At 43.3% G+C, this 26,990-nt stretch overlaps 1 protein-coding gene across 3 annotated transcripts in view; it reads right to left on the minus strand.

Moving 5' to 3' along the window:
- Positions 1–25,628, minus strand: part of TPD52L1 (TPD52 like 1) — a 103,131-nt gene extending 77,503 nt beyond the window's left edge. Inside the window, exon 1 of one of the 3 annotated variants that reach the window (XM_004587218.3) lies at positions 25,339–25,628. In XM_004587218.3, coding sequence (XP_004587275.2) covers positions 25,339–25,357 — 19 coding nt within the window. In that variant the 5' untranslated portion in view covers positions 25,358–25,628. The remainder of the gene's footprint in view (positions 1–25,338) is intronic. The other 2 variants (XM_058678784.1, XM_058678723.1) reach the window with 2 other exon arrangements.
- Between the last annotated feature and the right edge of the window lie 1,362 nt (positions 25,629–26,990).

The following is a 26,990-nucleotide window of genomic DNA, read 5'->3' on the forward strand; positions in this document are numbered from 1 at the left end:
GGAACAATCGGCCCAGCCTGGTTCTTCCCTGATCTAGTCCACATGAGGCACACAGGTGCAGTAGCCCTGCCTGGTCTGGTCTGCCCCGTTCCTGCTCACGCTCTCCAGTGGGAGTAGCTGTTCAGCAAGGGACCACCCCTTATTCCCCTGCTGGTTCTGCCCCCTCCCTTCCTGGCTCTCACATGTGCTGGTTGGGTGCTGCAGTCACGTCTGGCACAGGCAACCTCACCTTGGCATTCCGCATTGTGAACTGCTTTTGTCACGACTGGACCTGGCTCCACTCACTCTGTTCCAGTGTTCAGATTTGCCAGTGGGTGACATGAACTGATTCAGCCTGGTCCGCCCCCGACCCTTGCCAAATGTATGCCAGTGGGACACTTTCCATGACCTCTTGGCTGTATCCTTCCATGCTTCTTGCGCTTACCTGCAGGGTCTGTGTCTTGCCAGAGGAGCTGCCCAGGCTCCTCCATCAGAACCCCTCCAAGTGCCAGATTTCGCGCATACCAGAGAGTCCATGAGCCAGCACTACTCGGCTCACCTCCTGTCCTAGCAGGAACAGTGGCCTCTCCTAACCGGCCTTCAACCCATTCTGGCTCTTGCTGTTGGATGTTTCAGCCCAGCCACGGTGCATCCATACCCACATATAGTTCATATATGGCTCAGTAGGGGTTGAGACCTAGCCTAGTCCGTCCCACATCTACCCTGGTCCTCCAGAACACTAGAAGGTGTTGCAGTCTGGCCTGGCCTGGTGCGTCTTGTTCCAGTCCACACTTGTGCCAAGGGAGACTACAACTGTATCCTGACCAGAACGCAGCCCCATTCCAGCTCGTGCGTCCCTTTGGTGGGAGCCTCCACCCAGCTAGGGTGTCCCCTTAGCCCCCCAACTGGGCCTGTTCCCAGCCGTAGATCACACACATGCCAGTGGTTGCTCTGACTCAGCTTGACACAACCTGTCACCTGTTGCGACCCCTGTCCTAGCCATTGTAGCTCAGCATCCGGGGCTTGCTTTCTTTTCACAAGTAAATATATTAGAGCCTTCTAAAAACAAAATGCTTCATATTAGCAATGCAAGCAAATCCAATCAAGTCAAACCAAATAGCAACTTTTGCTTCCTTCCTGGTATGTGCCTTGCCCCTTGGCCTGAAAGATGAAAGCCTGGGTTTCCTTTCTCTGTGCCTGCCCCACCACAAGGTCCAGGAAACCTGCCTCCAAGGAGTCAAATGTGACTTTGGTGTGGTCACTCAGGCACCTTTCCAAGGGACTTGTGAGACAGCTTCTACTTCACTGGCTCCTGCAACCAAGCAGGTTTGGAGCCATCGATTTTCTGTAGCTGAGGTCCCAGAGTCCTCCTTTTAATTTCACAGTGTCAAAAAAAAAAAAAAAAAAACCAACAAGGGATGGCATTGAGAGGTAAGTGTCACTTAGTACACCTCAACCTATACCAAAGTGCCCAAACTCAAACCCTGGCTCTGCTTTCCATTTTATCTTTCTGCTAATGCATACCATAATAGCAGCAGTTGCTGGTTCAAATACTCGGCTTCCTGCCACCTATGTTGGAGACCGGATTCAGATTCCGGGCTTCAGCCTGGTCCAGCCCCGGTCATTGCAAGCATTTGAGAAGTGGACCAAATGTGCAGAAAACCTCTGTCAATCTCTCTGCTTTTTAAGTAAGTGAACACATTTTAAAATTAGCTTTTAACACTCTTAAAAGCAAAGTGAGACTCATCCCATGTTAATGAAGGCAGGGACAGGTGTACTATAGTCTAGAGAAGTTTATCCCAATGGCAGTGACTTCCTGATCGAAAGCACTTTTAACAATTAACTACAGCAACAGCAATGTGCTGCCCCACTTCCAAGGCATAGTTCTGAGTTGGTCAGGAAAGCTGAGGTCAAAATCAGCCATACAAAGACCCTGAGGTCACTGAACACGGCTCTATTACAAACTCCTTTCTTAAAATAGACATGAGAATTTGTAAAGTTTTATCACAATTTTCATTTATTCATTCTCATTTGATTGGAAAGGCAAAGAGCAAGAGATAGAGACGAAAGAAAGAGAACTCTTTCATCTGCTGTTTCATTCACTCAAATGCCTGTAACAGCTGGGGCCGGCTCAGCCCTAAACCAGGAACCAGGAACCAGGAACCAGGAACGCAAGCTGGTTTCTCTCATACTGGTGGCAGGGCCACAGCTACCTCAGCCATCACCTGTTGTCTCCCATGATACACACTAGCAGGAAGCTGAGGGACGTGGGATGTGGGCATTCCTAAGTGGTATCTTAACTGCTGCACGAACACTTGCTGCATAACATTTAGATTCAGTCCTTGGCAACTGAACCCTTTACGATAGATGCTCCTTGTTTTCCTCTGTAGATCTCCAAGATTTCATGGAGACTACAATGAGTCAGTACTTTCAGCTTTAGACTGTATTTTCCTTTCAATAGTATATCCAGACTGCTTATGTAGCTTACAAGACACCTTCTAATTACTATCATTACCCGTTTACATTTAACTTGCATTTGAGTGTTAACCAAGCTGCCAGGGAATGGAAATTTTAAGGAAAAAAAGACTACTAAAACTTAGCCCCATCATTGTTCTGTCAACCGACACCGGGCTCTATTAGGATCCCAATTTGGGAGACACAAAATAGAGATCATCCTGAATATATACCTTGAGATTTTATGCGTAGTGGCAGTTTTTCTTGCATAAATGGTATGGAGCTGGTTAATCTTTTGTTTATCAAAAACGGTGACTACTTTATAAGAATTTGCAAGAAAGGGCTAGGCAGTCTCAGGAAGCAAGGCGGATATGGTCTCATGAATGTTACAAAGCCTGGATTTTGTTCCAGAAATTGCTTTTGGCCCAGTTCACAAGGTCGGCATGTACCCAGGTGGTTATGTGCAGACAGCTCAGTTGAAAAGTTCAGCTCAGAAGCTCAACTGTGGATACCACAGAGTTCAAAAGTTTAGCTGGTCATGTGCCTGAGACATAGGATCTCCCACCTCTGTTTTAGGTAGCCCAAACCGATGTGGCCATCTTCTTTAACAGTTCTCTACCAGCCACCTTCACAAACTTCATGTTTTTTCAGTTCTTTCCTCATATAATCCAGTGAGGCTGGGTGCTTTGTTTGCAGTTTCTGTCAAAAGCACTTCCTTTAAAGATCTTCCAGTGAAGGCATACAGAGAAACAACAACTGCGTCACCGACTCTATTCAAGGTCCTTCGGGAGGCACTTTCTCTGCAGCTTTCAAATATTCATATTCTATATGTGTCAGTTTTTCAACTAGAGGAAACTAACTTTATAATGGGCAAAGGTGTATTTAGCACACAGCACTGGGAGTTCAGGTTCCAAATCCGTCAGCCTTTGTGCGAGCTGAGAATAGCAATGGCTGAGAATGTTTGGAGGAAGGGTCTGAAGTTAAACAGGAGTGTGAAGGTAAGTACAGTGTGTGAATGAGCTCACATCAGGCTTTAGTTACACCCTTCTCAGGAGAGTACCTTTCTGCCTTCCAGAGAAATACCCCTTTTGCCCTAGGGAGCTCCCATTCGGCTCTATGCCCCAAAGGGTCCACCATATCTTACAGCACCATCATAGGCAGCAAGCCTTAACACACAGACCTTACAGACATTCAATATTCAAACCAACTGCAAAACTGTATTTGGATCTTATGTTCCCAAGAAAATAAGCCCTACCCATGCTGGCCATTTGGAAATCTAGGTACATCAATATTATTTTTCCAACTTTAATGCTGCTTTCCAAATACTCTTTTCCTTTCTTTAAACTATGTAAGATCAGACTATAATGGAAGTCTTTTTAGAAGCAAGAAGGTGTTTTTTTGGCTATTCTCATAGTCCGTAACACTGTAATTAACAAGAAGCACCTTCCACCCCCAAACAAAACTACACACACATTCCTTGCATCCATAATCCCATTGTATACACAGGTGAGAGTCCATATGTGATATGTAAATATTTAGTCATTTTTGAGCAATCAGCACACAAGTTGCTTAAAGTTTTTAACCTCCATGTGCTCAACTGCAAGATGACAGTGCTGATAGCTACTGCCCAGCTGTGTTGGAGATTACACGTTTTGGAGATTATACATATCCTGTATAGCATGCTTGCTTAGCAGTTGTTCATGATCAAGGCCAAGAAGCTCTAGGTTGATGACATCTGACAGCCAAGATCCTGCTCCCCAATTCCTGTTCCCATGAGCTTTTCTGCCACAATAATTTAATATCCCCCCCGTCACTATACTCCTGAAGCAAAGCCTACTTTAAAACATTGTACCCAGTGCCGTCACACATCCTAATGACAGGTCCCTCCCTTTCAACCTTCATCCAACTCTCAAAAACCACCTCCTCAAAAACTCTCCTGTCTATTAGAAAGAAACTCACCTCCACTTCATTTTCCATAAAAATGCAACTCCTACAACATTTGGCTCACGACTTCAGCTCACGATTCCTGACAAAGACAGCTTGTGCTTCCCAATGATGAGCAGTGACATAGCACTGTGCACTTCTTCAGTGTTTGCATATTTCCTCCAGTCCTCTTATGTTTGCATCTGCTTTAAAGAGGGCAGATTCCCTATTTTAGTCTGCTAATTTTTAAAGACTTATTTATTTATATTTTATTGGAAAGGGGGATTTACAGAGAGCAGGAGATACACAGAGAAAGATCTTTTGTCCGCTGATTCACTCCCCAGGTAGTCACCATAGCCAGAACTGAGCCAGTCTGAGCTGATCTGAAGCCAGGAGCTGCTTCCAGATCTCTCACATGGGTTCAGGGTCCCAAAGCTTTGGGTAATCCTCTGTTGCCTTCCCAGGCCACAAATGGAGCTGGGTAGGAAATGGAGAAGCCGGGACACACCGTGCCCATATGGGATCCTGGCATGTGCAAGGTGAGGATTTAGCCACTAAGCCTTTGTTTGTACAATGTCAAGTCAGTTTAATAAAGTTCCCTGGCTGATCTCAGCAGCTCTGCCTACCTGCTTTCCAATGAGTCTTAGTTATTATGTTTAACTAATTTCTAAAATGTAAAGTTTCAGAGACTACCAGTGTCTCCTCAAAGCCAAAATGGCCGTAGAGTAGTCTTGCCCATAAGTACTGACCCAAACTGGTGATCTAGACAGGAGTCACCTGGGGAAAAGAAGTTCAAAGCCAACTTTCCTCAGCCAAGCCAACTGGCATGGAATCATCCTAATCTCTAAGAGACTCCTTAGTCCCTGAAATAAGAGCTAAGTTCAACATTGACTCCCAGTTTTCATTTGATAATCTTTGAGAAAGAGAATCCACCCTATGATCTATGGCTCCCATAGGCCAAGGTGGTCTAATGAAGCATGGGTCAAACATTCAGCATCCATTTTGGTTCAACACTGTATGCCTAGATGGCAGATGATGCCTAGAACACAGACGACACTCAACAAATGTTTGTAAGTAAATAAATAGCATCAGCCAAAAACATGCTCTTCTATTTGGATCTGCTCTCAACCCTGGAATACTACACCCAACCTCTGTACCTTCTCAAAGTTTGATATTTAAATATTATGAAGCTGGTTAAGACTTCTTTTGGTTTTGTCCCTCTGTATTCTAGTAACATAGTGTGTGCATTATAAGGTAAATCAGCTTGCTCGTCTCTCAGCACTGCTGAGCTCTCTAACTGCCTCATCCTTTTGCTGTATTGTGGCCTAAATGTCCTGTGTTCTCTTAAATCTTACTAATTTCTCATGGTTAGTTCAATGTGCTCCTGAGGAGATATCTTTTAGACCTAAGTCTTTCTAAGATTTGAGTTTGGCATGGTTTCGTTTCCTGATAGTTTAGAATAACAGGTTTACTACTTACTGTAAGTTCATTACCACTCAGAATAACTTAATCAATTATGACACCATATTAATTACTGTCTTCAGTGCCATCAGATTCTTTACTTTTCTGGACCTTAAAGAGAAAACACATTGTGGCTTGAACTCAACTTCTAACGTTATGTTAAGCTATCATTTTCTCCTTTTTTGGTTCTAGCCTTGTAGTCTGCACAAGAACACTGCCAGCCTCCTTCCCACCACCAGAAAGTATTATGAATACTCTCAGTTAGAAGTACTGAAAGGCATTCTACAAATGCAAAGGTCTACAGGAATAGCAAATCATTTGGCTGCAACTCTCTGGACCCCCCAGAGCAGGAAATGTGATTCTGCTACTTTATTTTAAAGAACTCTGTGCAACTGAAAAGAAAACATTCTTGATAACAGATTATATCATTGAAGGACCAGGAAACAAGCCAAAAAAAAGGCTTCATGTTTCAATCGTACAGTGAATTTTCTAGAATAGGAAAATTAACATTCCCTGTTTTCTAATCAAAAAACAACTTAAGGGGCTAGCATTGTGGCATAATAGGTTGAGCTGCCACTTGTGATGCCAGCATCACATATGGGCATTGGTTGATGATCCAGCTACTCCACTTCCCATCCAGTTCCTGGCAAATACACCTAGGAAAGGAAAGCAGCAGATAATATCACAAGTCCTTGGGCCCTGCACTAGCTCCTTGCTTCAGCCTGGCCCAACCATGGCCATTGAGGCCATTTGGGGAATGAATAAGTAGATGGAAGCTACCTCCTTTTTGCTTTCTGTCTCTGAAGGAGTAAGGACACAAGCATTGGCCTTATGATTGTGGGACAGTAAATAGAGAATCCCTACCCCTACCTGGGACTGGCACCTGCATTCCTGAAGACCAGCCCAACTTGGGCCTCTTGCTATGCTACTCCACCCACTGCATTCTTTCCAACCATCTAGGCCCGCCCTCTCCCAAAGCAGAGCCTACCAAAGTCAAAAATGCTTTGGAGAAGCTATCCCATTCCTGCCCACTCTCCCATTTCTCCCCATTCTCGCACCCCACAAAATATCCCATAACCCTCCAACTATAGAAGGTCAGCCCTACTGAAACAGCCAGTAGTTGGTGACTCCCAGCAACTCAAAAAAGAAATGAAGTACATTCAGCCTCATTAAAACTATCCTAGGAAAACAGCAGATGCACTCTAAAATTATCAGCATTTATGAAAATAAAACTATGGCATAACTCAAATTAACGGAACAGCTAAATTGAAATGGAAGGCATCTATCTTTTGAGAGATCTATAAAATGTTTAACTATTACCAGTTAGGGAAACTAGTATTCAGACAGTGGTTCTTAGTAAATGTGATGCTTGGAGATGTCCCGTCTCTGGTCTACAATCAGGGGGCAGGGAAAACATGATGTTATGTCTTTGAGGCTCACTACACTGCCTTAACCAATATGTGAAGAGGATCTCCTTAGGTAATCCATCGTGCTTTACAGACTACGGTGATAATGAAGAATCTGAGCTAAGACACTGCTTGACTTCTTGTTACGGGGAGTTCAAGGCAAAAGAAAGTGATCTCAGTTCTTGTCTCACACGAAGGAATTTTCATGTGAATAATTACAGTGAGAAAAAAAAGATCCACTGAAGATAGAAAGAGTCTGCTGTAGTATCAGGTGGGTGCTCCAAGAGAAAAAAGACCTGAGAAAATGGTGGGGTTGTTGTTTAAGCACTGGTACAGTGAGCAGAACAGCAGCTAACCATCAACAAGAAGGCGGGGACAGAGCCTATCAGAAGGCCAGAACTGTAACCTGTCTAGCTTGTTCCTGATAAAACGAAAAGTCATCTGAAGGGTGTGACTGATAACCTGTTTCATTTCTCTGGATAAGCTAAAACCTCAGAAGGATGGGAAGGCGATTATGTCTTCCTGAAGGTACCTCCCACACAGAAGCAAGCATTTTGTACACTTAGTTTTATTGGGAAGGCAAATTCATAGAGAGAAGGAGAGGCAGAGAAGAAAGATCTTCCACCCACTAGTTCACTCCCCAAATGGCCTCAATGGCCTGAGCCGATCTGATGCAGGGCCAGGAGCCAGGAGCCTCTTCTGGGTCTCCCTAGTGGGCCCAGGGTCACAAGAACTTGAGCCATCCTCCTTGCTTTCCCAGGCAGGGGACTGGTTCTGAAGTGGAGCGGCCAAGACATGATCCAGCATCCATACTGGATGCTGGCCGTTTTTAGGTGCCTGTTTCAGCACCATGCTAGCCCCCATTTTGTACTCTTTTAAAGAGACTCCCCTTTCCCTCATTCCCATAAAGATATGATTCTGCCCACTTATCGCTCCATGTAACTGTCACACCCCCAATGTTCAGTGCCCTCCTGGGGAGCTAAGATCGATCAGGCAAGTGACAGGGAAGTTGTGTCCAAACTGCAGGAAACAAAACAAAAACCATGAGAGATGCCTGGAATACAGTGTGTTCAAGCTGAATGATCTGCAGAATGAAGGAATGCAGCTACGCCAAAGGACATTACCACAGTCACCGTATAAGCCACGGACAGTGCAAACATCATTTTACAGAATCCATCCTGAATTCTTTGAAACAGAAGAATCCCCACATAATCTAACATTTCTTTAGGCAATTTTCTCTGCCTAAAATTCTCAACAATGCTAAAAATATCCACAGAAAGGTCAGTGAATGCCTTGATGCTCATCAATATTTCAAATTTACTAAAAATACCACCAGGGATACAGGAGCTGGTTTCTGGCATTTCCCTGGGGAACATCATTACCAGCATCTCTTGCCCAAGTTTCTCACCTCAGCCTCCAGGCATCTTGATTACAATGGAAGAGTACTGAAAATTCCTGCTAACATTCTAGCAAATTCTTTAATTTTAGAAATTCCTCAATCAATTGTAAGAAACTATTCATCTCTCATAAAAAATTGAAATACAATTTCCTTATTACTCTGACAGATTTATGCCACTATGTCAATTCAGTACTACTCATTCATTTAGTCATTTAGTCAATCCTTTCCCAATTATTTATGAAGTTTTTTCCATGAACAAATCTTTGGTTTACAAACTCAGAATACAACAATAAAGAAAATAATCTCTAAGTCTGTTCCCTCAGGCACTTTTCTCTTCTTTCCTTTCTCTATTTCTTTTAAATATTTTTATTTCCACTTAACTACTTGTACACTCACAGAGTAGAGTCAATATTTCAACAGATCTATGGCATAAACTGATCAAATCAGGCAATCAGCCTTCCCATTTCTTCCTCCTTTTTTTTTTTTTTTTTTTTTTTTTGTAATGTTGGGATCCCATTAGGTCTTGTATCCCAGTTTTTAAAAACAATATGTAATACATTGTTAGGAAGTATGGACATCATACTCTGTTGTGGAACACAAGAACCCATTAGTACCATGTAATTGTCTTCTGGCAAGTAGCATAAAAGCTAGAGTATAAAATGCCATAGTTCTAATGAAGAAAAACAGAATAAAGGGGATAGTGATAACAACATACATACACCTATACTATACATGTACATATGTGTCCATACACATATAGGAAAAGTTTTTCATTTGTGCTTAATCCTATAAAATATTTGAAATAGCTAGACCTGAAACCTCCACTTGTAATTAGAAGCTTTTCAAAACACTCTATCTTGGAAAACTGCTAAGCAATGGGCAGACACCAAGAGGTCTTAAGTTTGCCATGCCAAGCCTTTTTCCACTAGCTCTGCATTCTATATTCCTCTGCAAACCTGTACTTCAGAAATTTATAAGAAATATTAAGAAATTGGATTTGCTAACTAAAAAGAAAAGTACAGCTGTCATTTTCTTCTGTCACTTTATTAAATTATTGTGAAATGCAATGGAAAAATAAACAAAACATGGGCCAGTCCTTCCTCAAAATTCAAGCAAATAATGAACACTGCTTTCTATTTCTGAATATACAAATTGTCAGCCCTTTCACCCTACTAAATAAGGAAGGATCAAAAGCAGCAACCATTTAAAACTTCCATCGTCTTGTTAGCAGGATTTCAGTGCGCTTCCTGTAGGTAAAATTTATGCATCAGGAAAAAATTTCGCATGTGGGCCAGATGTCCAAATTTCAGCAAGTTACTATGCATTTATTTCTATCTTCTACCTACTCATCTTTCCTGAGCTCCAGAAAGCCATTTTTAGCCTTGTGCTAGGTAGTATGCACAAGTCCAAAGCACAGTAATTTCACACATAACTGCTTTGACAGCAATAAGGTTGTAAGCTCACCAAGGAAGGACTCTGCTTTGTATCTGTTCCCCTAACACCCAATTCAGAGCCTAGCACAGGGTATGCTCAATGCATATTCTGTGAGAAATTAATAAACGACCTACCTTTCTTTTTCATTCTCATAGGAGTTCCTAGTCGCTGTCATAAGCACTTCACATGTAACATGTCACTCAATCATCACATCACCCTTTTTTACGATTTGGTAGATAACAAAAACAAGCCCGGCTAAGGTGAAGATCACATAGCTAGGAAGTGACAACTCTGGGAAATGAATCCAAATCTTGGTGACAACTTCATGCCTCACCATTAGGCCAAGAGTCTCCCCTATACGACAGTACCTTTATCTTGCTCTCTTCTATTTTCTTCCTTCTGACTTTCTCCCACATGACCAGACATCTAGGATGGGAGAAAAACTTACGTGGTTATCTATGCATCTCTAATTGAAGAAGATGAGTATCCCAGGTGGAATTTTAGTAATTACATTAGACAGTGAAGAGATTCAAACTGTCTGCCAACTTTGTGCACAGGAAACGGAAACAAACACAGTTTCATAATGTGTATAACACACACATGCATATTTAAAATGCAACATGTGTTGAAGGAATTTGAACAAGCCCCCTAAGGAGGTAGGTAGAACCTTAAAGGTCATGTGATCCAATTCTCTCAGGTAGAGGTTAGTGACAAAGGTGAGCCAAAGGAGTACCCAAAGCGCCAATGACAGACTATGAAGAAGGCCAAGATTAGAACCCAGGCCTCATCACTGCCAGGCCAGGGCATGCTCTGCATCATCTTGTCTCCAAAAGGGGTCTGAGGAATGGTGGAGAGACATAAAAACAACAACCCAGATTTCTTTTGGGGAGGACACCCAAAGCCCTGATTGAAAGTGGAAGTTCTTTGGCTTAAATGACTGAAGTAGCAATCATGTGTGATTAAAGGAAATGAGAGAGGTAGATGAGGCTAAGATGACCAGGGAAGCTGGACTCTTTCTTCCTCCTGGGTTTCTCTGGGAGCAGGGGCTGGCACATCTTCACAAACAGCAGCCTCGCTGCCCTGGGTCTGGAGGAGAACTACTTACTAACATTCAGTGGTAACACTTGTGCTAAGAACAGCAAACCCAGAGTCAACTTAGTCCTTTTTATGGAAGAGGACCAGGAAATGAAATCATTCCTTTTTCATTTACTTAACTCCTTGATAATCCTTCACATTTATATTTACTACTCATGCAATTATCTGATACTGAGCAAAGACAGCAGGAAGAGCCTGTTCATTTCAGTGGAGCATCTATTAGGCAGGAATCCACAGGCTCTCGGAAGGACCAGCTTACTAACTGACAGGACCCCTACTAGGGGTCAAGCCCTGCCCTAGGTGCTGGCAACAAGCCGGTGTGCAACTTACTTGTCTCACAGAACTTACATTTAGGAGGAAGAGAAGAGATATGGAACAAAATGAATTAGCATGTTAGATATGGAAATTCATAGACTATAAAAGCAGAATCTGTTGATATTCATAAAATCTCAAAGCAATGGCTGCTAAAAAAAAATGACAAAAAAGCAGGGAAAGGAAATAGTATCTCTGGGCGCTGGAGAGGGAGCAGTGTACATTTCACATAGAGGCACCAGGATACAACTCTTATTAACATTTGCAGAACCCAAGGCAAACACACAAAGATACACAGTCCTTCTCTCTTCCTGCAGAGACATCCGTTCGCCCCCCCCCCCAAGTACATTGTGTTTGCATAATAAATGCCACCAAGTTAGCTGCTTAAGGCAACACACATGTTATTGTATCAGAGTTGCCTTGGGTCACAAATCTATACCCAGCTTGGCTGGATCCTGTACACAGGGTCTCACAAGGACTCAGGCAGCAGGGCCACATGCTCATCAACAGGCTTGACCGGGGGAAGATTGGCAGCACTCATTCCCTGACAGCTACAGGCCTGAAGCACTTTTTTGTTGTTGTTGCTTTCCCAGGGACCTAACACCCCTTGTTCCTAAAAGCTGCTAGTGGTTGCTCTGCATGTGGTTCCTCTCCTCCCACATGGCTGCCTCCTTCATCCATCTACAGAGGTCTGTAGACAGATGGTAGAGGTCTGTAGAGGCTTATGTCTGCTATCAGAGAAACTTATTAATGTAACAGAATTAAGGAACTCACACACGTCATATTTGTCATATTCAATTGGCAGGAACCAAGTTATTAGTCTTGTCCATACTCTAAGGGAGGGGATTAGAGAAAGAGGTGAAGAAGAGAAGTCAGAACCCACTGGGGGGTCACCTTAGGGTCTGTCTGTCACCAGTAATGATATGGGCATATTTCTGTAGGCAGTCCAGCCCATGAGTTGATGTCATAATCCACAAACATAAATGCGCATCAGAATCATCTGGAGGGTAAGGTAAAATATACAGAGCCCACGCCCAGTGTTTCCGATGTGATAGGTCTAGGGTGGAGACCAAGCATTTGCATTTCTATCAAGTTTCAGTGTGAAGCTGTTGGTTTCATGCAACTAACAACTAACATCCAGCTGCTCTGTTCAAGCGACTCCCACTGCTGACCCCAAATCAGCCAGTTCTTGGAATTAGAAATATATTCTTAGCAGCATGGCCTGTCCATGGAAAACTCAGGTAAGCATGGCAACATCCTCAGGGCTATTTGGCAGGAAATTCTGGAGTTCAAAGTCCCCAGGAACTGTTTCAGGTGGGCTTGTGAACAAAGCTCAGCCAGAAGAGGCCACAGTGGAGCCCACAAAGCCAAAGTTCCAGCACAAGGGTAGGAATTGTGAAGGGACAGGTTTTACTTACTTGGAAGCCAACAAATGAGCCTGTCAGTTCCATGGATACTGGCAGAAGCTCGTGGTAATAGGTGGAACACCATCTATCACAGCCACTAACAGCAGAAGCCAGAGTAACATTCCTGCTCCAGTCCTACTTAAAAAGGGTGGGGCCAAGTGTTGCCTGTTTATGCAACAGGATAAGTCACTTGAGAATAACACTGACATTAGGAAACAATGATTTGTATAGGATCTGCTAGCAAACCTACCCAACATAAGACCTTCTGTAGCAGACATGGGGAGTAGGCAAATTTTCCTAGACAGTCTCACTCTTCCAAGACTAAATACTATACACACATCCTTGAGAAAAGAGGCTACAGAAAAATCATGCAGAAACTTGAGAAAATGATTGAACAGAAGCCTAGCTGTCAGGTCTAAGAGCAATACTAAAGAGCAAAATAAGTGAAGAACCAAAAGAGGCTTTTAAAAAAGAAAAATCAGCAACAGCAAGACAGGGTTTGTGAACCAGAGGTATAATCAATTCAAAGGGGCATGCCAGCCATGAGCAAAAGAGACTGTGAAGGATGATGAGGAGGAAGGATACAAGGAGAGTACCACGTCCTGGAAACCACGTAAACAAAGGCCTCTAGAAGACAGTGGGCACCTGTGTCAAGCAATGTAGCAAGTCAACAAAGATGAGGACTGAGGACTGACAACTGGATTTGGTATAAAAAAGACAGAGACAGGGAGAGAGAACACACAAGCAAGAACTAATCATCCCTTCCTCCAAATCCAATGGAGCTCACATTAGAAGAGTTTACATGGAACTATAATATCTGTAGAAGATATCGCAAGCTCTTGCACATTGAACCAAACACTGATTTTTGTTTAGTCATGGGAAAGACATAAGTCTAAATGGAGGTTATTTCTGCTTAGGTAGGTGCAGGCAACATAGAAAACAGGAGGGTGTGATGAGGAGGCCCCCTCTCATGGTGGATCTCAAAGCATCATGTGAGGGCAGGATCTGAGTTCCTTGTGACAGGTAAAGAGTCAAGCACAACAGTGGCACCAAGTTCTTTCTCTTCCTACAGTCAAACCTTCACAGTATGATTGTTTAGTATAAATGCTTGGGTATTGAAAACAAACATATTTAACAGCAAATACCAAAAATATGAGTTGAAATTAGACCTAAATAGGTTATTACTTGACCCATCACTGGTGTTTCTTTCACTTTCTTTCTTCCTCTATCCTTTTTTTCTCCTCTTCTTTTCTTCTTCGTCAAATTGAGATTTGCTTTTCAAATGGATAAAGTTGCTTTTTGTGAGTACAGGGCTTTCTCTGCTCATGGATGTCAAAGTAGTTTCTGGAAAGGAAGGGCTAGAGGTTTGGACTCTTCTCCTATGTCCAAGACATTCTGTGACGTGTCTGTATCAAGCACTGCCTGACGTAAGCAGCCTTCGGTCTTTAGCTGACAGCCCTCTCACATTGTGCATGCACATGCTTTGCTTTTGCAGACATCAAAACCACATTTCAAAAACCTTCTGCATGTTCATCTCCATACAGACTCTATATTGTCACAGTGTGTGTAGTTTGAACATGGTTTAGCTCCCCCCTTGAAGACATTTAAACCCCAAAACCTTTTCCAAAGTAGTGATGTTGATGATTGATGAATAAAGTGTAGGGGTTGATTCACTTACATTCTGGGATGTGGGTCTCATGAGAGATGCTTAGGTCACTGGGGGCTGACCTTCATTAACTACTCTGACAAGGGGGTGTTGCTGCCTCTTTGCTTCCTGGCTGAACCAAAGGGGGCATCCAATCTTTGACTGTGAGCCTCCAAAACTACAAGCCAAAATAAATACATCTCTTCCTTCCTAAATAGCTCCTCACTACTGAATATTAATACGCAGTGAAAATTGGAGAACAGACTGTGAGGATCTCAAGGAGTAGCTTCTTGCAGATCATAGACGCTGTGCCACATCCACAGGAAGACAGCGATACAAAGCTATTTTTCTCATCAATAATGCCCTCAAAGACTGGCTGAAGTATGAGACAGTAGTGAGTGCTGAAAAGAGACAGGATGTACCACTTCAAATTATGTCACTTTGCTCTAAGACTTATTCAGAGCTGGGGCCATGTGAGTTTTAAAAACCCCTTATCCATCCAAAAGCAGAGCCTTCCCAAAGCACTCAGTTGTCACAAATCCCCTCCAGGGAGCAACTCTTACTTCTAGATAGGGTTACACAATATCTCCTCTCCCTATCAGTTCTCCTACAGGCCTATTTATCTTTAAAAGCAAAAGTCATTTGCTCTCCCAAGACTGTCCTTTCTTTCTTTCCCATTTCCCTGTTAAAATGGTACATAAGCCTCTCAAATTTCATTTCTCCTTAGGGCATTCACTTCTTTCTGTGATACCTTCATGCAAGTGAACTTTAAAAATAAATCAATATGCCCCTTCTTTTCATCTCTTTTGTTGTCAGTTAAATTCATAATCCCTCAGGATATTAATCTGAAAGGGTACAGGTAAAGGTTTTCCTCTTCCACAATACTCATGAGATCCTAATCTTTTTTTTTAATGTTTCATTTTTGAATAGTTTTAAGTTTACAAAACAAAAACCATGAAGTAGAACAAAGAGTTCCCAGGTATCTCACATCCAGCCTCCCTCATTGTTACCATCTTATGTCAGTGTGCTGCATTCGCCATTAACAGTCTTTGCAGGGAGTTTAAAAGCCTGGAACTCCTAGTCACAGCCCCGGCATATTAAAGTTTTGAATGACAGGAGCCAAGGACTACACTGACCTAGTGACCCATCCTAGCTCTTAAATAAGCCAGATTTCTATGATGTATCCATAAAGCAACAAATTCTACTAGGGGGCCAAAATGCAGGGAAATATTTACCAAATGGTTTTTAGCATTTATTACCGCCTCTGCAAGGGAGTAAAGCCAGTCAAAAATCTCAACTACCCAATAGCCAGAAATTTTTAAACTGAGAGATCTAGATTTCTTCCCATCCTAGTTTGTTATTTATTTTTGAACTGCATCCCTAGGGACTGAAAAACTTCTGTATTTTAGATACTTGTCACAGAAAATGTAGTTTGTGTAAGATACAAATAATACGTGTAAGTTTGGAGATGTGGTAATCTACATGCATATTCAGCTTATGATACATTGTCAGACTAGAGCAAAGTACCAGATTTTTGCCTTTTAAGAAAGAAACAACATGTTGATGACTAAGAATATTCTTGGAGATTTGTGGCTTTTTCTGGGAATTTCACTTCCTCTGTATCAAAATCCAATACTTACAAATGATTCACATTGTAAGAAACTAGGCTTCATTTGTGCTTGAAGATGGAAAGCTTTCTTTATACCAATTCAAATTCATTAAAACGATCTACTCTTTCCCCATGGATGAATGAGTCTTAAGTTCATGCATGTCTTTTAAATAATGTACAATTTACACCTTAAGTATACAACGAAAAGTAAAATAACATTTTGCAAATTCACTCATGGGGGCCCATCTTTTATATATTCTCAACCACACCATTAACTCAATGAATTCAATAGTGGCTTCAAGGTCCTGCTGGGGGCATTCCAAGAAGCAGCAATGGCATTTGCGTCTATGTCAGCACCAAAAGAGCAGGAATCCTCTTTTTTCATTTGCCACTAGAGACACTGAGAATTTGACTGAAATTGTTACAGTAACTTAAGGACAAGTCTCTCATTGTTCATTTTATTGAAAAACCAATACATTTTTTTTTTGTTTTGAGACAGAGACCTTTATCCACTCTTTCACTTACTAGTGCTTGGCACAGCCAGAGGACCTGGCATTCATTCCATATCTCCTGCATAGGTGGTGTGGACTCAGCTACTGAACGCATCGTTTGATGCCTCCTTGGGTACACATTAGCAGAAACTGGTCTGGAAGCAGAATCAGGATTCAAAGCCAGTGACTCCAGGATGGGGGTCACTGGGCCTACATCCGTCTCCAGATATGGGAGTCACTGTACCCATATTCCTCATCAGAGTACTCGGTTCAAGTCCTAGCTGTTTCCAACTCTTGATTCAGGTTCCTGCTAATGTGCCTGGGAATTAGCAGATGATGGTCCAAGTACTTGGTTCTTGACACCATGTGAGGAATCCAATGGAAATTCATATGGAGTTCTGACTCTGGACTTCAGGCTGGCCTAACTCTAGTTTTTACAAGCATTTGGAGAGTGAATCAGCAGAGGGAAGATTCTCATTCCTTCATTCTCTCTCTCTTTCTCTGTAAATGTGTTTTCCCTCTTTGTCACTCTATATTTCAAATAAATAATTTTCTTTAAAAATGTAGGATAGGGCCCGGTGACGCCGTGGCCTAGCGGCTAAAGTCCTCGCCTTGAACGCCCCAGGATCCCATATGGGTGCTGGTTCTAATCCCAGCAGCTCCACTTCCCATCCAGCTCCCTGCTTGTGGCCTGGGAGAGCAGTCGAGGACGGCCCAAAGCTTTGGGACCCTGCACCAGCGTGGGAGACCTGGAAGAGGTTCCTGGTCCTCGGCATCAGATCGGCACAGCACTGGCCGCGGCGGCTCACTTGGGGAGTGAATCATCGGAAGGAAGATCTTCCTCTCTGTCTCTCCTCCTCTCTGTATCTGGCTTTCCAATAATAATGAAAAAATCTTTTAAAAAAAATGTAGGATAAGACCCTCGGTGCATGTCCCACATCGGGGTCCTGGGATGGGTGGAAGACTGGGTGTTGCTTCTCCCTCTTTCTCTCCCCTTACTCCAGATACAGAAAAAAATATAATAATAATAATGTGGAAACAATGGTCTTACCCACTTTCCTGTAGCCCTTGACCCTTTGTGCCCTAATCAACTATGTAAAAATAGTCAAAATAAAATAATTACAAAAAAATGTAGACTTATTTTGGTGCAAAAAAACTTTTTTGACATCTCTGCATAGTTTTTTCATATTTTTCCATGGACTTTTTGAAAACCTCTGAACTATTCCACATCTGTACTATTTCTTGATGTAGTGATGATGTGATGGACTGCCACTATGAATCCGTATTTTATGACTTTTAAAATGTTCTTAAGCTTGAATCCAGTTAAAGCAACAAGTTGTTGGAAAAGGAGCAACTCCTGCCCCTAACTTGCCATATTGTGAGACTGATCCAGTGCACTGCGTCACAGTCACATGCCATGACCTAGACCTTATTCCTCTATGGAATGAGCAAGGCAATTAGAATCTGGCCTCTTGAAACCACTTTGACAATAAAGAGTTAGGTCATTATTTGTGACTCGGCACACTCACTGCTTATGCACATCATAATGAGATGGTATAAAACAGTCACGAAATTCTCAAGGTATAAATCGAACTGATCTTAAATCCATGCCAAATATTTCTGAGCTGCATAAGTTTTAAAAGTTGTGTATCCACTCCAACATTCAGTGTCCTTATCTATAAAGAGAGAAATGATATTACTTTATTTGTGAGTTTTTTGCATTTCCTAATTTTTTTTTAAATTTTTATTGTATTCGAAAAGTAGAGCGAGGGGAAAGGGAGATCTACTTTTCACTGCTTCATGTCCCTACATTCCTATAACATCCAGGCTCGGTCCAGACTGAAGCTAGGAGCCCAAGATTCAACTCATGTCTCTTTCATGTGTAGCAGAAACCCAACCATTTGGGTCATCATCTGCTGTTTCCCAGTGTGCACTAGCAGAAAGCCAGACTCAAAGCAGACACTTCGATATGGAATATGAATATTCTAAATGGGGATTTGACTACAGTGCCAAAACTCTGCACCCAAATAGCATGTTTTTTAAAAAGGTGTATAACGTGGAACCTTACCTTAAAAAAATTACTAAAACTATATTGCTGCTATTACCCTCAGTGTGAACTAGTTCCAATTAGCACTTAAACATCTAAAAAAATCTCACTAAGATAAAACCAAGAGTCATCTCTTCCATTCTAAGTGCCATTAATCATAGAAATTACTCTCAACTCTTCTTTCTGCCCTCTCTAGAAAGATAAGCCATACATTGTTCGGCTCTATTTCCCCCTTGGCATGTGATATCCAGGATTTCCAGAGTCAGACAGCACTGTGATTAAGCTCATGCTTTGGACTTCAATGGACCTGGAGTTGAGTACTGGCTTCCTCACCTACGTTTTCTGACTGAGCTTCCCTGTCTGTGAAAGGAGCCAAAAATAAAGGTATCTAGCTCATGGTGTCATCATAAGGATGCAATAAGACGATGCATTCAAAGTTCTTGACATTTGTTAATAAGGGCAACAGCAAAGGTTTATACAGCAGTTACCAAAATCGGGCATTGTTTTAAGGACCGTGCATGTACTGTCTTTTCAAATCCTTATTACAAGAATATGATGTTAGAGCTACTATTTTTGTTAAGATTTATTTACTTCATGGCATTGTAAATTTCTATTTTTCTTTCTGTTGTTGATTTTGTATTGTGGCTTTTCATTTAAGGGGATATATGGTAGCTGTGTAATGGAAACTATCATATTCAGATGCGAGGATACAATGCAGTATGCATCTCTACTTCCAGACAAAGATGGACTCACAATGAAACTGTTTGCTATATCTTAACAATAGGATGCTGGACATTCTGCCATTGTCCATGCCCATGGTGATGGACATATGATTGTGTATGAAGAACTACACTTTAGTAATGATATAGAAGAACTCAGTGAGGAGGGAGGGAATTGGGAAGCGGATAAGGGAAATCCCATGATCTATGGAACTATATCATAAAAGCATAATAATAAAAAGAAGTAAATTTAAAGGAAGGATTTATTTACATTTATTGGAATGGCAGATTTACAGAGACAAAAAGAGACAGAAAGATCTTCAATTTTCAGTTCACTCTCCAAATAGCTGCAACAACCAGAGCTGAGCTGATTCAAAGCCAGGAGCCAGGAGCTTTTTCCAGGTCTCCTACATGGATATAGGCTCCCGAGGCTTTGGGCCATGTTCTACTCCTTCCCCACACCACAAGCAGGGAGCTGACTGGAAAGAGGGGCTGCTGGGACATGAACTGGCAGCCATATGGGATCTTACTTGCATGCAAGGTGAGAACCTCAGCCACTAGGTTACCATGCTGGGCCCCAGAGCTATCGTTATCTTTACTTAACAGCCAGAAAAACAAAGACCCAGAGAGATCAATGACTTCTGAATGGTCATATCAATGCTGACACATAAAAAAATGAGGTAACTTGCTTTAATGCCACAATTTTAACCAATAAATTATGCTGCCTCCCAATATTAAGTGATTATTAAATATTTACTCCCATCACAGTGATCAATAAAATTTGCTAAAATACTTAGCAACAGATATTTTCTAGAGTGTTTGTTACTGTATCTAAGTAGAAAATCTTATCATAGGTCAAAGAAGTGGACTCTCATTTTACAAACAAAATTAGTGGATTTAAGAATTTTTCCAGATTCTGCCTATGCAGAGAATTATGAAAATAAGGTATATATTAAGGAAGGCAATTCAAAACAGGTTCCAACATATGATAATGTATATCATTTATATATGAATTTCAATTGCAACAATAACATGATATTGCTGCAAATGGATGACTTCATCTAATATATACACCATTACGTACTTTTGAATTTTTCACTCGGAGAAAAAACAAGACCATATAAGTGTCAGTTTATAAAATAATGTGAAGTCTTATGGACACTCTTAAAATCATGTATTAAAATATGTAACAGCTAGCTTCCATAATTTAAGATTTAGGATTATACTCAAGGGCCTGGTGAAATGGCTCAGTGGCTGAGTTTTTGCCTTGCATGCAACGGGATCCCATATGGGCACTGGTTTGTGTCCTGCCTGGTCCACTTCCCATCCAGCTCCCAGCTTTTGGCCTGGGAAAGCAGTGGAGGATGTCCCAAAGCCTTGGGACCCTGCCTTGGGAGACCCAGTAAAAGCTCCTGACTCCTGGCTTTGGATAAGCTCAGTTCTGGTTGTTGCAGTCGCTTGGAGAGTGAATTTCAGATGGAAGATCTCTCTCTCTTTCTCTCCTTCTCTCTGTAAATCTACCTCTTCAACTAAAATAAATATTTTTAAAAAATGATTATACTTAATCACAATATAAAATATAAAATGTAAATTAACATTTTTGACATTAACCTCCAAGCTCACATTGAGTAAAAGGCCAGCCTCACAGTAGCAAACAATGCCTGAATGGAATAGAATTCTTCCGCGGGGTGGTCCAGCGTCCATGCAAAGGAAGGTGGAGCTGCATTCAGGTGGTTGTAGAGGCATCCGGGGCCCTGCCATACATTGGGAAGTTCCTTTCGACCCTGCCTGCAATGGAACAATACTCTTCACACCTTCGTGTCCCCCGCATCCACTGCACGGACCCCAGCAGTGTGTAATGCCTGCATCCCATATCAAAGATGCCTGTTTGAGTTCTCAGCGCTCTGCCGCTAATCCAGCTTGCCTGGGAAATCAGCAGAGGACAACCAAATTGCTTGATTCTCTGCCACCCATCTGGGAGGCCAGGCTGGAATTCCTGGTTCCTAGCGCCAGCCTGCTTCAGTCCTGCTGTTATAGGCATTTGGTGAGTGAAGTCACTCTGCTTTTCATATATGTAAATACTGTTTAAACATAAAAGGATCTAGACATTTTTATCTTAAAGGACTGCCATATATTTCAAGAAAATGTTGCACTCCCGACCAAGTTCCCTCTTGCAAGATGTTCTTTGTTTTATGATGTAGACACACACACCACCCTTATAATAAGTATCATACACAGAACACACATTAATGCAGCTAACTAATCCAACATCATAGCTTAGCAGCACAGTCCATGGTTGATTATACATTATAGAGTAGTGGCTGTTGACCCTCAGAACTGAATGGATGGCTGCCCCTGCTGAGTCACCATAAACAGTCTTTTTAATGCTACATGCATGCTCTAGAAAAAGAAAAAAAAAAAACCCCAAACTCAAACTATGTCTTCTACTAAATGCAGGTTATTTATGCACCACTGTGACAAAAAAAAAAAAAAAGTAATCATTGTAAAAAACAAATAACTTTTCACCCATAACATGTCATTAGCACTATGCCACAACGGCTTGCTTTGCTGGAAGCAATGTACTCTTTCACAGTGTCAACGCATGTGATGGCAGCCTTGCAGTCACGGGAAAGTTTCCAGCACCTGTTGCTGCATGCGCTGTGCTGTACACGCCACAGCGTCCACAGCTGGGGGATGGCCTTGCTGAGCTGCCTAGGAGCCATCTCAGTAGCAGGTGCCACTTAACCTCACTCAGCTTTGCTGGTTTGGAGCTCAAGAGGCAGAAAGATAAGCCAGCCCCACTCAAGATGTTTCTAAAACTGTGCAGAAGGTGGAGGCTTCTATTTTGTAAATCAATGGATTATCTTAGAATCTTAGAGGCATTTAACAGACCATTCCAAGTGTTAAGATTTCCCTTCATCATAAAACAGTTAGGGAAAAGATTTCTCATGAAATTCTTTGATATATCTGCTGCCTCAATAACAACAACAACAACAAAGTTTGAAAATCACTTATTTCAAGTACTTAGAAAATGAAGATGTCCTCCATTTGACTGTATAACTAAGACTCTGCTCTCCTTTCTAATCCACAATTTGTTAGTTTTTCTTCCTGAAAATCCCTGATGCCCATTCACTTTTCTCCTTTCCATATGTCTGTGGCTGGTCCTTTCATCACCAAAGTTCCCTGCAGTTGGAGAAGGGGCTCCTGCTCAAGGGCAGCTGGAAAGGCATGCAGACATGTGGGTTCGGTCTGAAGGCGATACGACTTGACTCACGATGGGGCAGCCGCAGACAGCTCTGCTAGCCACTGCCTATCTTTGCTGTAAACAAGGAATCTCTCCTTGTGGGTTTCCTCTCTCTAGAATGGGAAAGAGAACAGTAACCAATTCCTGAGACTGCTGTGCCAATGAAGTGAGTCAATACACGTGAATAGGGGGTGGGCATTGACCTAGCACTTGAAGAAATGCTAGTTAGCACACCCACAAGGCCACACTGGGACTCCTGGGTCGCTCCCTGCCTGTGGCTCCTGTTAATAAACTCTCTGAGGTGACAGTAATGGCTGGAGGGATGGAGTTCCTGCCAACCCACTCGGGAAACCTGGGCTGAGTGCCTGCCTCCCGACTATGGCTCGCTGTGGCCATTGCAGCCACATGGGCCACAAACCAGTGCATCGGAGTTCTTGCCTATATCTCTGTCTCTTTGTCTTTAATATAAAACAAACAAATAAATGCTATAGAAAATAATTGCACCCAAAACACAAATGCATCTATGGCACAAAAATCAGAGGCAGGGATATAATAAACAACCTTAGCTACTGTGATTTTCACCCGTGTGACCCAAACTTTCCAGGTTCCAATATGCGTATCAAGGCCACCAGCAATGTTGTTCATCAAGGAGCTACCAAATTAATGTCTCTTTTCCTCCATGGTAAATTTTATCAAAGAAAAATCAAGTTTGTTTCGGTTCTTCTAGCACAGTACTCAGCAAAGGAAAACACTGGAATATTTGTTAAACGAATCTGAGCAGTAAAGCAATGACAACAGTGGTTTATAAACTGCAGCTTTGGATGAATTCAGAAATTTGCATGAATGTTTCCTGTCTGCCACAATTCTCTTCCGATTGCATTGCATAATACAATCACCAAAGACACTTTCAAATATACCTATGCCAAAGCCTCACACAGGCTAATTTCATGGGTACAATGGGGTCATCTAGGGCCCGTATATAAGAATCTCCAAATCTCAACCAGAAGCCAAAATGACAGCTCCAACGCTGGTGCACCTGCTTCCGTGCAAATCCATACACATGGGAGCCAACCTTTGCTTCTGAACTTGACCAAGAACAAGACTGTTCACTTGGCCCAAGGTGAGCCAGGTTTTTGAAGCTTCTCTTGGGCCAATCCACTCCTGCAAAATCCTGTCTCAGCAGAGAACCCAGCGAAGTTAATGTGGCCAGATGGCGTCATCCTCAACAGCTCTTGAGGCACCTCACCCACCACCTCCCAGGTGACTCCTGGGGGCCTGTCCTAGGCAGAATCCTGCTAGGTAGAGCAAGTCAGAAAGCTCCTTCTCCTGCTGTTTTCTCCTGGTAATTTTTCCTCTAGCCACCTCGCCCTGCGCAGGTCCCCAGGCTCTTTGTGCTGACGCTGAACCAAGTCTTATCAAGCTTTAACAAGCACTGAGTAACTTTTTCTTCAACACCAACCCCCTCCCCCCACCTTGGAATGTTCCCTTTCGTATTTAGATAATAGGAAAAGAAAAATAAGTTGGAAGCAGCAGCTTTTTGGGCAGGATGTTGGCTGATGGTTTGGATGTACAGGGTTCCGGCTGTACAGATCGAGGCAATTCTGGCGGCAAACCTGTTGGGTGACTTCAGGCCCAGGCAGGCTAGGAGTCCCCCTCATTCAAGGGCATTTCCGCCCCTAGAGGGCGAGCGCAAAGGGTCAGGAGCCTCTCTAAAGCAGGCTTTTATTCCTGCCAAGTGGCATTGCAGAATTTTCTACAGTGAAGAAAAGAGGCGAAGGTTGCTCTAAAGGCTGAACCCTGGCGCTGCCCCCGTGGTCGAGTCCCGAAATGATTTCTTTCATACCCTTCTTCAGCTCCACCCTCCTAGGCCACTTTCCTAGATCTATTCGCTCCCGTTCTCAAAGGATTCCTTGCGGATATTCTCTCCCCTCTCCCACCCCAAACCTTGAACTAAAGTGTGAGCCGTGCACTGGAGACTGCCCTCCCGAAAGCAAAGCGGGCTCCCCTGCCTCGGAAGGCCGAGCAGGGCAGCCAGACTCCAGCCAAGTTTCCCCCACACGCCTTAGGGGGAGGCAGAGGTGACTCCGGATCCGATCGCAGGAGAGGGAGGCACACGTGTTGATCCGCAGCAGGTCAGGGGGACCGGGACGCTCCAGTCGCCCCTAAAGCCCAGTCCCGACAGGAAGCCCCTAGCTTGGCCCAGAGACTCCTGCGTCTCCAGCTGAGCCACCACCTGGGTGCGTCTCACCAATCCGCCAACTTGGGCGATTGGGGACAGCGAGCCCACGACCCCTGGGCGACAAGAGTCGAGCTTGCTCCCCCAGACCCCGGGGGACAAAGGGAAGGAAGCCGATCTTAGACCTCGAACAACAGGTCCTGCGTGCCACCTACTAGGTTGGGGAGGTAACGTGGGGGAGAGGATTGTAAGGGGAACTGAGGGGGTGGGAGAGTGATTAGCTGCCGAACGGGCCAGGGCATTCCGCAGGCGCATTGCCCTGCCCAGGGGGCCTCTCCATTTAACAGATCCCCAATCCTACAGCAAACCCTGAGTTTGGAGAGCATCCGTTAATCCCGAAGGCGCGGACAGGAGCGGAGTTTTGCACGAAAGGGAAACCAAGCCTGCCTTTCGGAGAGCTAAGTTAGGTGAGGCAGGAAAGCCGCCTTAAAGCTCTCCCCAGCACACAACCCTCCCAAGGCGATCGGCGACCACTCACCTTGTGCCTGCGCCTCCATGGTGGCCGACTTCGAACTGAGTGCAGCGGGGACGCGGGGCAGATGCCAGCAGTGCCGAGGCTCGGGACGCAGCTGGCCCTGCCGCTGGAGCCCTCTCCGGACACCCGTGATGCAGCGGCAGCGTGGACTGGAAGCGCGACCGCAGAAGGACACCGCTGGCAGTTTCTGGTTACCTCCTCCTCTTCCAGTCCACCTGGCCTGCACAGCTCTGGAAGACGCCACCTGCCGGCCGCCCTGCAAGGCAGGCGGAAGGCGTCCAAGACCAACCCACTAAATGCCCGACCCGGGGCACAGTGGCGCACAGGTGGGCATGACAGGGAATTAATTTTCTGGGAGAGAGGAGAGGGGCGTGAGTTTACAAGGCTGCACCATTGCTCCTCGGGAAAAAAGAGTCAGTTCCTTCAAACCTTATCCCAACACTTGACAAGTGATCAATACTTCATCTTGGTTTATATATACAACCTTTTAAATACACCGTTTTGTGCATATTTTTATTCACTGACATTGAGCGCCATAACAGATACTAGAGTGAAGTTTCAGATGATTTAACATACATAATTTCTGAGTCCCATCATAGCCGTCTTGGACCGATGTACACTAGATAGCACTACAGCCTTATGGTTGGGGAAAGTTTACACACAGAATTCCCAAGGCACACACGAAAAAGTCCATAGGCTGGAAAGGGGGCCCTTGTTTGTAGTATTGAAGCTGAAACAAGAAGGCAAAGCCACTGTATTGGAGTTTAGTCAAAATCTCATGTGTCTTTGGGAGCTTGGTTCAAATCTTCCAATCACAATGAAAACACAATATTAATTTTGTGGTTACAATCACATTTTCGTGTGGGGCAAACATTCAGCGCCATGGTTAATACACCACTTGGTCTCTGCTTTTCCTGCACTTCCTGCTCCATGCGCCTTACGAGGCTGTAGGTGATGCTGAAGGAGTTGCCGGGTACCTGTCATCCTTGGAGAAAGCCTGCATTAAGTTCCATGCTCTGCTTTTAGCCTGGCCCACGCCCGGCTGCAGTGGGCTGACTTTGCTTTTCAAACATCACACAAACAAAATGAATCAGTTAATGGGAAAAATGGAATTAAGAAGTTAAGTTTACTTTGGTGAAAAGTTGTTTTAAAATGTAGACACATTTTTTCATACCACCCACTTTCCACAAGTACACAGCAATAGTTCTATATAAGTATATAACAGTGATATTAATATATGATATGACCTGCTTTAATACATATATGCACACATTTTTATCATACATATATTTTTTAAAACCCAGAACCTTCATGCCATACTCATGGTTTAATGAGGCAGTCATGTTTTCAGAGACACCCCAGCCCTGTTCCAACATTTCCCTATCTTTACCTACCTCAGACTGGCAACAAGAGATAAAAGGAGGTTTCTTTGAGGATGTTTGCCTTAGAGAGTGTTGAAGGGTGAAGCAAGCATGGCAAGGAGTAAGAATTACCAGCTCAGTGATAGGCAATGTGGCACAACAAGTTAAACCATCATGTAGGACAGCCAAACCCCAGATGACAGGGCTACTTCAATTCCAGCCTCCTGCTCCCTATCCAGCTTTGTGCTGATATCCTGGGAAGACACTGCCTGATGGCCCAAGTGCTTGGGCCCC

This window comes from Ochotona princeps, chromosome 1 (assembly GCF_030435755.1).
Source record: "Ochotona princeps isolate mOchPri1 chromosome 1, mOchPri1.hap1, whole genome shotgun sequence".
NCBI lineage: Eukaryota > Metazoa > Chordata > Mammalia > Lagomorpha > Ochotonidae > Ochotona > Ochotona princeps.